Source organism: Momordica charantia, assembly GCF_013281855.1.
Source record: "Momordica charantia cultivar OHB3-1 chromosome 11 unlocalized genomic scaffold, Mcharantia_2.0 BLBB01000011.1, whole genome shotgun sequence".
In the NCBI taxonomy this organism is placed as follows: domain Eukaryota; kingdom Viridiplantae; phylum Streptophyta; class Magnoliopsida; order Cucurbitales; family Cucurbitaceae; genus Momordica; species Momordica charantia.
In genome coordinates, this window is record NW_028275159.1 from 5,847,501 (window position 1) to 5,858,619 (window position 11,119).

At 35.8% G+C, this 11,119-nt stretch overlaps 2 protein-coding genes across 2 annotated transcripts; one reads left to right on the top strand and one right to left on the bottom strand.

Annotated features, from left to right (window-relative positions):
* The first annotated feature begins 234 nt into the window (after positions 1-234).
* LOC111006422 (2-oxoglutarate (2OG) and Fe(II)-dependent oxygenase superfamily protein) lies at positions 235-1,569 on the top strand. Its single transcript, XM_022278369.2, has 3 exons — positions 235-370; positions 573-799; positions 969-1,569. The coding sequence occupies exons 1-3, from the start codon at positions 269-271 to the stop codon at positions 1,567-1,569; spliced, it is 930 nt and encodes a 309-aa protein (XP_022134061.1). The 5' UTR covers positions 235-268.
* MEI1 (transcription coactivator) lies at positions 434-10,804 on the bottom strand. Its single transcript, XM_022278343.2, has 20 exons — positions 10,497-10,804; positions 10,362-10,404; positions 9,917-10,038; positions 9,743-9,850; positions 8,626-8,770; positions 8,456-8,547; positions 7,779-7,872; positions 7,165-7,654; positions 6,839-6,981; positions 6,375-6,703; positions 5,660-5,824; positions 4,545-4,835; positions 4,003-4,407; positions 3,872-3,916; positions 3,699-3,790; positions 3,078-3,168; positions 2,824-2,906; positions 2,479-2,721; positions 1,052-1,552; positions 434-789 (listed from the first exon to the last, which is right to left on the bottom strand). Exons 1-17 carry the CDS (start codon positions 10,674-10,676, stop codon positions 2,829-2,831), a joined length of 2,913 nt encoding a protein of 970 aa, XP_022134035.1. The 5' UTR covers positions 10,677-10,804; the 3' UTR covers positions 434-789; positions 1,052-1,552; positions 2,479-2,721; positions 2,824-2,828.
* Between the last annotated feature and the right edge of the window lie 315 nt (positions 10,805-11,119).

An 11,119-nucleotide genomic window follows, 5' to 3' on the forward strand; every position in this document is an offset into this window, starting at 1 on the left:
TATATATTTCCATTCAAAATCTTTTATTTAAAATATAAAAAAAAAAGGTCACCGTCCCATTTCAAAGGGGTACTTATTTAGAAAGAAAAGGGATTTAATTACTAAAGGGTTGACATCCAAGTTGGAGGGAAACTGTTATAAATATGGCCTAAAGCTTCCCCTTCTAATCCAACCAACATAAAACTCTCTTATCAACTTCATCACCTTAATCCATCTCTCTCTCTATCTCTGAAAACACTGTTTTCCCTTTGGGCTGATTCAGTTTCCAATGGCAATCCCCATTATTGACTTCTCAAAGCTTAATGGAGAAGAAAGAGCCAATACATTGGCTCAGATAGCCAATGGCTGTGAAGAATGGGGATTCTTTCAGGTTTCTTTTTTCTACTCGTTCGACTTATTTCAAGTTAGATTTGTGATTACTAGAAGCAGAGCGAAAAAAGAAGAAATAAAACTTTTCCCTCTCCCTAAGAAATAAAAGTAGGGGGTGGTGTTTTTAGACATCCTATTTCGTGCTAGAATTAGTTAAATGTTAATAATATTGTTGACTAGATATGGTACTATTTGACATTCAGCTGGTGAACCATGGGATTCCTGAGGAACTCTTGGAGAGGGTGAAGAGGGTGTGTTCAGAGTGCTACAAGCTGGAAAGAGAAGAGAGTTTCAAGAGTTCAAAACCTGTGAAGCTTCTGAATGATTTGCTGGAAAACAAGAGCGGTGAGAAGCTGGAGAATCTTGATTGGGAAGATGTCTTCCTTCTCCATGACGAAAACGACTGGCCCTCCAACATTCCTGGATTCAAGTAAGCAAGCATCTTATCTTACACTCCAAACTTTATGCTTTTTCATAAAAAGGAATTCAGTGAAAATATATACATTCTACAGTCACATTTTCTTAAAAGCAGAAAGTTGGTCTCAAAGCAACTAACGAGTGGTTCTTAATGATGTTGTTTATGAATCCAAATATGGCAGGGAAACCATGGCAGAGTACAGATCGGAGCTGAAGAAGCTAGCAAAAAAGGTGATGGCAGTGATGGATGAGAACTTAGGTTTACCTGAGGGATACATAAACGCTGCCTTCAATGGTGGCGAAGGGCTGGAGAAAGCCTTCTTTGGCACCAAAGTCAGCCACTACCCACCATGCCCACACCCAGAGCTGGTGAACGGCCTCCGTGCACACACTGATGCTGGCGGTGTCATCTTGCTCTTCCAAGACGACCAGGTGGGAGGCCTTCAGATCCTGAAAGATGGGCAGTGGATAGATGTGCAGCCATTACCCAACTCCATAGTCATCAACACAGGTGACCAGATTGAGGTCCTGAGCAATGGAAGATACAAAAGTGTCTGGCACCGGGTTTTGGCCATCCCAAATGGGAACAGGAGATCAATTGCTTCATTTTACAACCCATCAATGGAAGCCACCATAGCTCCTGCAGCACAGCTGGTGGATAAAGCAAACCAGGAGGTGGAACAAAGATATCCCAAGTTTGTGTTCGGAGACTACATGTCGGTTTATGCTGAACAGAAGTTCCTCCCAAAGGAACCAAGGTTCCAATCTGTGAGGGCAATGTGAGGGACATTAATCAAAAGGAGATATTGATAGACTTCACTCTCCTGATGGCCTTTATCCAAAGGGTTTTCATGTAGTAGTGACTAAGATTTGAATAATGCAACTTTTTCTCCCCCCCTCCCCCAAAAAAAATAGCCACCCTCCTTTGGGTCGTGTGTGTTTCTTTTAGTAATTTGCTTTTATTTCTCCATTTGTTTCGTGTTGTGTGTTGTGTAATGTGTCCAAAGGACCTATATTAAGTAATGTTTTCCAATACTATCATTATCTTACACACATGCACATATATATCATGATGTATTCATGTAATTTATTGGGTTTATAAAACTAAATTTTGAGAAAATTTATCATTTAAAAAAAATAAGTATACCTTGATAGGGAAAATCCACCAAATATGACATTGTTTTCCATTTTTGTTTACTTTTATGATTAATTCTTAAACATATAAAACATGGCTTATTACTAAATTAATTGAACTTAATTTTCTTGACATACTTTTGCATATCCAATCATGCATATTTAATATCTGCACATATATAAATCTCATATGTAACTTCAAAATATTCATTATCTATGTCCATCAAATAAAACATGCAATCCAAATAAGCTATCGACATTTAATTGTTATTCTCAAAAAGAAATTTAAGAAGTATCATCAAAATGTTAGTTTTAAAAGTTCAATAGCAATTGTCTTCTATGCATTTAATCTTCTCATCAAATTAATCATACAATTAACTAAAGAGAATATTGAGTAAGAATGGTTCAATCCCATCTTTCAGTTCACATTTACTTTCCGTCCTACTCTTTCTCTCTTTCTTTTTCTTTCTTTTACTACAAGTAAAGGACTCAATAAAAATTCTCCACGCGTATCCTAATAAGAAAATGGCAAATTCAAGCAAATGAGTAGTGATTTACCTGTTAGAGGGTGGCACAATAACCATGCATCAGCTAGTTCATTAATCTCCACATAAATCTTCTGTGTTGCTTGCAAGTCGGCTTAATATAACTCAAATTTTCAGCTTACAAGCGTGAAGATGTCATTGACTCATTAGACAATGAATAAAGACCCCGTGTTTTCTTCATCTCCGTTGATTCTTTTTTTTTTCTCTTTTGGTTCTTACTATACAATCAATCAAGGTTTAACATTTTCTACAACTCCTAAACAAAAATAAAGCTTCAATAACATTAAACTCAAAGGAAACAGAGAAATTCTAACCAAACCTTCACAGCACGGCTCCTACCACAATCTTTGGTTCTTACTAGTTTCAAGTCGTGCTACTCCAGGTTCTAACTCTGTCTATCAGCATTTGCCTTCCCGATAAATCTTCTTCATAACCCACAACCTACAAACATTGACCTCTTAACAGGCTGGAACTAATAACCAAATAATGAGCATGTTCCTTTCAAATTCAATGATGATTCTAAAATCTTATAAGTTGCAATTTAATAGTTCTCCCAAAATGGGGGAAGAATTTGTAAAAATGCAACAGAATTATAAATGGCAAAAAAGACACCTGAGACTCAGTTTGCGTTTCACTAAAACCATCATATATGCCTGCCCTTCCATCCCCAGTAGGATTGCCAATTTCTTCTTTTCTCTCAGTTCTGAATATACATAACAAAAGTCTCAGTAACTGAGTTGCAAAGGCAAAACAATAACAGTCTAAGAACGAGTTTAGTATAGCTTTTGAGGGACTTGTTTTTTAGTGAAAACACTTTTTTTTGTAATCAAATTTTTGAAGGAATATAAACCCTAAACTTTTCACTGTGCCCAATTCATCTTTAAAATACAGGGTTGTTAGATCTATTTTTAAAAATAGCCTACTGCTTTTATTTTCAAACCTAGTTTTAAAAATATAATTCAGAGTAATTTGTAAATAATAAGACTATTTTGCACTTAAAACTACTACCCATACTCTGGATGAAAGCATAACTTCAATTGTTCTAGAAAAAAATTCATCCGTGAAAAGTAAAAAACAAAACAAAACAAATGAAACTCTGTTTTAGGAAACTGACTTTCATAAAGACATTGTTGAATGGTCTCATTAAATCCCATCCAGCAATTATCTCATTAAACACTCCCATTCAGCATGGTCTTTCCATGAAAAGATCGGGGAGAGATGGTCAAAGTTTACCTTTTTAACCACGGGTTAGATAAACCAATAATTGGATGAGATTCTGAATGGTCCTGGTCTTGACCAACGATGGAACAGTCAGACGGGAAAATCTGGTACCATTAAGGACTAAACCAAATGCAAAAGAAACCAAAACTTTAGACATAAAAAACATGATTCCAATAAAAGGATACACTTTTATTGCAGTCCTTCCTTCCAGGTGACTTCAGGTCATGAATCTTAAGAAGAAAGTGCCAAAAAAGGTTGATAGAGAGATGAAAAAAATAGAATGAAGTAATGGAATTAAAGCTCATCCATATTTTACCTTACTTGTCTGCTCCAACAAGTCCTCAATTGCAGAAGCAACATCAGGAACATGTGAAGTTACTACAGAAGATTTTGATGTAGTTTCTTTGGTGGAGTTCAAATTGCAATCAGAGTGAGTGAGACTATTTCCAACAAAAAGTGGACACTTCTGTTTAGCTTCGTCAAGAAGCTTGGGCTTTTTATTAATATAGCTTAGTTGTTTGACCTCTCCCATAGAACTACCGATGGTTCCAGCTGATTGGTCATTCTGGATGGCAGAATGTATTGGGAACTGGGATTGACTTTCTCTAGCTATCATTTGGACAGCTTGTGTAGGAAACTGACTAACAGTGCATAACCCTGCCTCTGTGTCTTGAGCTGTAACTTCTTTTGGACGATACAAATCAAGAGAAACAATCTTACTCTGAAAATTTTGTATTCAAACAATATCATTCCATTTCTAAGAGAAAAGAAAGACAGACAATGGGTCCTGTATTTCTGTCAGGACATGCATACATAAGTGAATATCTATAATGAAGAGCGAGAGAATAATGAAGATACCTGTCTAACACACTCGTATATCCATTCAGCTGTAGTTGAATGTATTCCCCATTTACAAGCAGCCTCATACTTTGGCCCATTGGAAAATTTGCATATTAGGTGGGTTACCTTCTTAGTCAACTTCTCCACAAACTTGGCCCCAAGTACAAAACACAGATTTCTTAACAATACTCTATCTTTATCTCCATATTGTGAAACACAGAACCGAATATTTTCAAATCCAGACAAAGGAACACAACAAGGAAGTGGAGAATAGAGAATGTGTCCATTGGTATCCCACAAGCATCCATCCTTCATACCAGATTTATTTGCAATTATCAGTAAGATAAATAGATGTCAATATAAACAAACAAAAACAAGACGAATGTTCAATTGTCATTTCAAATATCAGTTTACAATTTTCAACATAATTAGGTTAACAATAAATAGCATTTCTTCGGCTCTAGATATCAATTCAGAATTAGCTTATAAGCTGTAACTAAACACATTTAACAGAACGATGACCATGCAGTACCCTAAGCAATACTTACTCAATTCCACCAATAACTATAAGGGAAAAGTTAATAGGAAAAATTTTAAGCATCAATATTCTCTATTTGTGCCACAGGGATGGAGTGAACTTTTTGGAGATCAAGAGGAGGCCATGGATGGACTTTTTGAAATATCAAACTCCTATCAATTTTTTCCATAGAAAAACCTCTCACAAAATGGCAGAACAATTTAAATTTCTAAATATAGGCAAAGTGAAGAAAAAAAAGTGGCAAAATATGTTGTCCAAAATTGACCACCGTTAATGGATCATTTTACTAGTTAAATTTCTGTGACACCTTCCCCTAAACATTAAATTGATGGTAACAATGTCTTTTATCTCCATTTTTCAATTTAATAGTATTGGTCCTTTATTTTATGAGAGCATGACTCAACACCAACCCAACGTCCCTTAATTCAAAGTTTCAACCCTAACTCAACCCATGTGATAATCCAAACTTGCAAGGGCTAAAATAAAATTTTCCTATACAGTTTTATACAAGTCTTATGTCAAAGAAGAGAGACACAAGAAAGACCCAACAGAAGAGCTGGAAAATAGAAATCGCAAATAAATCAGTCAAATGTACCTCTAAACATGATCGAACCCAATGACTCGACACATATATAGTTTGAATGCTCGAACTCCTTAGTGTAACACCATGACATTCAACCGTGAAGTGCACTTTCTGTTTCATATGATCCTCAACAACCTTCCCTCCCCCTTGATTTATCCATTCAACAATTTCAGCTCTCTAGTTGGAGAGAATTCAAATATGATCTTCAGAATATATAGCATAAATAAAATCGATAATATTGTCAAAGGCTTTATCTTCATATGCTAAATGGAAACGGTATGATCTTCACATGCTAAATGCTATTTGGCATTATCTTAAATCTGTTTCTCTTAAAAAAAATTAAAAAATTAAAATTTCCAAGATCATTCTTTTATCAACAATAACTTATGTTCTCCAAAGTTTTGGATGGGAGAATACTTGAGATGCAAATAAGTATACAACTGAGTGAGGCGAAAGGAACACTATAATTAGAATTATGCCTACTCCAAAAACTTGCTTTCAAAGTCATAGAGATAGAATTGTTGTACCATATATAGCTTTCTAAGCTGCAATAATGAACTACTATTTACCCTTAAACTCATCATAGATTGAACATAAGTCTCCAACTTTTTGCTTTTTTGAAAAATGGATGCTATATACCACAAGAATGTATCTAAAACCTAAGGTGCATATTGAACAATTTAGATCATGTTGCTTGTAATAAAAAGAAGGAATCTTCACAATGTACCCGATCTTCTGGAAAGGAACTTGAAAAGCAAAATATTTTCCCCTTAAACACACATGATGACTTCCCATTTTGAACAGTGAAATCAGGCCGCATCTTTTCTTGACTCTTGTTTATACCATTTGATACAGGAGGTTGCCTTTTCTGGGGTAATTTCATGGTCCTGTCTCCACTCACATTTGCTTCACTTTTTTCTTCAATTTTTTCCTCTATCATTGATGGCTTACCAATTCTAACTTGAATACTTCCTTCTAACTCATTTGATGGTATGGTTGGATGAACAATTGGAACTTTATTCTGATCCATATCGATGGTGCTTGCTTTACTGGATGCTGCAAAAACATAAGTAACAGCACAGAAAATTAGAACAGGACAAACAGGCTAAATATCTCCAAAAAAATTCTGGTATGCATCCTGATGAAATAACGCAGCATGCTATCTTGGTATATGAGCCATGCATATCAAACCTTTAGGGATAAGTGCATCATAGGCCATGTGTCTACCAAGAACAGGGATCTCCTTCTTCTGACGATCACAATCCTCAAGCCAGGTGGTTCTAACCACATGGATGACACCTGAAGCTGCAATATCTCTTACCTCTTTTTTCTCCCTGCAATTTGACGAATGGTTAAAACCCACTTCAGATTTGGAGGATAATTCATTCTGATGAAATCGAAAAGATCATTACGCAGCCAAGCTCACATATTAAAGCAATAGAGTTCACAAAAATTATGCTGCAATTACGTCACCATGAGCCACAAAAGTAACATGCATAAAAGTAAAAGATATTTACATTTCTGACAGATTTCCAACTATTATGTGTGTTAACTTGTTGTTGGACAGGATAAATCGGGAGCCTCCACCTCCGCGAATCATATTGACAATCTTGCGCAACTCAGAGGCTTCGAACCCAACAACTTTTATTCTACATGCTGATAAATACAGGTCATTGTCTTCAGATTGGAAGTCACTCGTAATACAATTATTACTGTATGTTTCAGTCTTTGCTGTCGTAACAGGCACTTCAACATCAACCTCATTTATACAATGAGTAGCATCTGAAAACATAGAAGTATTCTGTGACAAGGAAGGCTCTAAATCCATATCTGAAAACCCTGGACCAGAGACTGCTGAGAAATTTGAATCGGCAACCAATGAGGATGGTGCAGCTTGCAAGTTCCCCATAACCTTGTCTTGGCTATTTTGAGCAGTCAAGCAACCCCTTGCCATCTTATTTGAAGCTCCAACGCTACCAACAGGATATGACTCCTCATTAAGACATGCTATTGATTAAAAGCAGGAAAAGGGCATTTGAAAAGTTAGAAAATTTACAAAATTGTTTGACAACAAACTCTCAAATATTCAAAAGTCATTAACAGTTTTCAAATATACAACTCAAACCACTACCTCTTCTAGCTACGGATTGATCAAACCATTTCCGAGTAACAATATTGATATGGCCCCATGTTCGTGCAACCTTGTACTTGTCACCTTCAGGAGCTTACTTAACCATTAAAGAAAACCTTTTATTCAAACAAAAATATTAAGGCATCCCAGGAAGTAAACATACTAGTGCTACTATTTAGAAATGGATTGGCAATGCAAGCAACATGCTTACAATGACCATAAAAAAAATAAAAAATAAAAAAGTTTCGTTAGAGTGGTTAGCCATTGCCATCACTCAACCTGAAATAGAAACTAGAGAGATTGTCAAGAAATATAAAATATTAAAATTTAAACAATTTTGTTCTTGAATGAACTGCTACTATCCCCCTCATGTCAATCTCCCATCCTCTCAAGCTTTTTTGAAGAGATATGGCAATGCAACTGCTGCTGTAAAAGATCATTACTGCTGGAATCATCACTAGTACATGGGGAAGGATGATGAATAAACAAATCAATGCTCATATATCAGTACAATGTTCTGCTGGGAGTGCTTTTCACCATTTATAATCCATTTATTCTTTGATTTAAGCTGTGGGAAGATGCTTTCGAGTTTCGAGTAAATAAAATTTACTGATTCAAATGAAAAATAAAGTGCAAAAAACAAAAGTGGTGTCCAGAAAAAACTGCAAAAAGGATATATTACATATCAAATGTGTACACTTTCTCGTAAGATCAGCACAATATCTTCCACCATTTTGCAAGATAAGCTTTTCGATCTCCTTGCGCTCATCTGAGACACATAAATGTTAAAAGAATACGAGAAAACAATTTTATCTGAGCAGAAATAATATATTGTAGAACTCACTACCTGCTGGAATTCTAGATACAGAAATATTCAATCCAGAAAATGGAAGAACTCGATATGCCTCCTGAGGCACTACACGATGCTCAATCCAGCACTGTTGTAACCAACCAATTGTGACAATTGGTTTCTTTGAAATGTTTAGTGCCCACTGCAAACAGAAATAATAACAGATTTTGGTATCTGTCAAACTAAGAATGCCAATCTGAAATTGCAATAACTTTGCAGGCAGAATGAAGTTAAAATCCATTATTAGGCATGTTCCACGTATAAATCTTAAATGATAAATAAAAATCATGTCAACCACCCAGTATCCATGCATTTCTGACAGGAAGCACGACCTTGGGTTCAATACCATTTTTCTACCATCAACCCAAGAAGTTCAGCTTCGTACAAAACTTTACATGTAGGATATGCACCATAAAAGACTGAAATATTAATGTTTCAAACTAAAACCTTACTTTACTTAATAGAACCAATGTATAAGGTATCTCAATATAATCTAGCATGGACCTCAGGGTATAAGACAAGGAAACTAACAGGAACTACATATTAAAGAATACGTAAACTTCGGTCTGTTAAATTCATCCATCACCTACTGTTGCATATACTTCAAGTTAACGGAAAATTAGTAGTAATGTCCTTCCAGAGAGAATAACGAATCTTCCACATAAAAAATAACAAGCAGCTGAAAATAATCAGTCAATACAAACAAATTTAACCAGTTTCTTAAATCAAATGAGAAGTTGTTCCTGCATGAAATTAGAAATTTGGAAAAGTAACATCCTTGACTGCATTATGATGCAAAGAGTAAATATTTCAAGCTCATAAAAGTGGTGTCATTAAGTAGCTCTTAGTTGCAATTCTACTTTGTCTTGGGTGGATATTTATAAGAATTAAGATCGTTCAATACTATATCATTTAAATAAGAATGACGTTGAGTATTACTTCTGTCCTACTCGATTGCATCAATTATTTAGTATGCAGAAGGTTTTAAAGATCATATTCACAATTACATCGTGTTATGATAACAACTGTGTTACATAATAATTATTATAGGAGGAAAGAACCTAAATACACGTACGCATCGCGTCAATCAAATGGGAAATTCAAGCATCACAACCTTGTATTTTGCAGCCAAAACATTCTTCACAATGACAAAGCTGACATCTAGAGATGCTTTAGTATGCAATACTCCTCCCATTGCAGTAACTAACTTCCCTATCTCAACCTGCAATTTTGAATACTAATTTAGAATGCTATAAAAAGAGGAAAAATAGGAACGTCTGCAACAAACCTTTTCATCTGCCTGGAAACCAGATGCCAGAATTTTCACACCATCCATTGCAAGGCAACAAGTAAAACCCTGTTGAGGAAGAGGTCTGTGCTCCTTTGCACATGAAAGCACGCACTGAGGACCTTCCAAGAGCAGAAATTCAAATCGTCAGCAACCCATCTCTTCAAATAAATGACAATGCGATATGAGCACCAGACTGAAATGAAATTGTCAAACAACTAGGTTTCCCTATTCGGAAAGCAAGCGGGCAATGAAGTAATCATTACACGATCACTGAGCTACTGTTTATGTGTATCGAGCATTTCATAAATTAATCGAGACTTCCAATTTCCCGCTAATCTTACTCGCCGTTAGAAATTTGCACTCCGATCCTATATCCCGCATGAGAAACAAACAAAATCGAAAAAATGGAAATAGAAAGTACATAAACCTGCAACAACCATACCTAGCAAATTGCATCCCTTCGCTCGAAGATCCTCAAACTTTTCCTGGAAACCATAATCGAAAACAAAATAAATACACACAACCAATCTGAAGTAGGAGGAGAAATTAAACACGAAATCGATGAGGCATTTCGTACATGATCGGCGGAGGATATAACGTGATAATCGTTAGGCCCGTTTCGTGAGGGATCGCAGCAGAGGAAGACCTCAGCCCCATTCTGCTTCAGAGCATCGTGGACAGCGTCGAATATCTCCGGAGCAACAAGATTGCGAGACATGAACACGTTGGCTCCGGCGAAGGTCTTCGGCTTCAACATCTCCGCCGCTACTTTCTCTCTCTAACCTCGCCGAGAGAGAGAGGAGAGAGAGAGGATTATGGACTGTCACTCACTGTGGAACTGAAACGAAGGAGATAGTGTAAACGGCGGGAAGGGTTTTCGTAGAGTCTGTTCTGTTGCCATCCCTTGTTATATAACTTCAAACTTCGTTGACTCGGTCAAATCGTAAATTTTCTTGCGTAAAAAGTTAATTTCAATGTTGACCTAGTCAAACCTAACTTTTACTTCATAAATTAGGATTGAGATGTTAGGTTAATAAATAAATTTAATACTTTATCTGCTCAAAAAAATTATTATTTTATTTTCATTTCTTGTCAGCATAAAAAAAACTATATTATCGCAAATTTTATTTCAAAAAACAATTAAAACAATTTATTATTTTTAGATCAAAATAGTTTGTTATATTTATTGGGTTTAGGGTG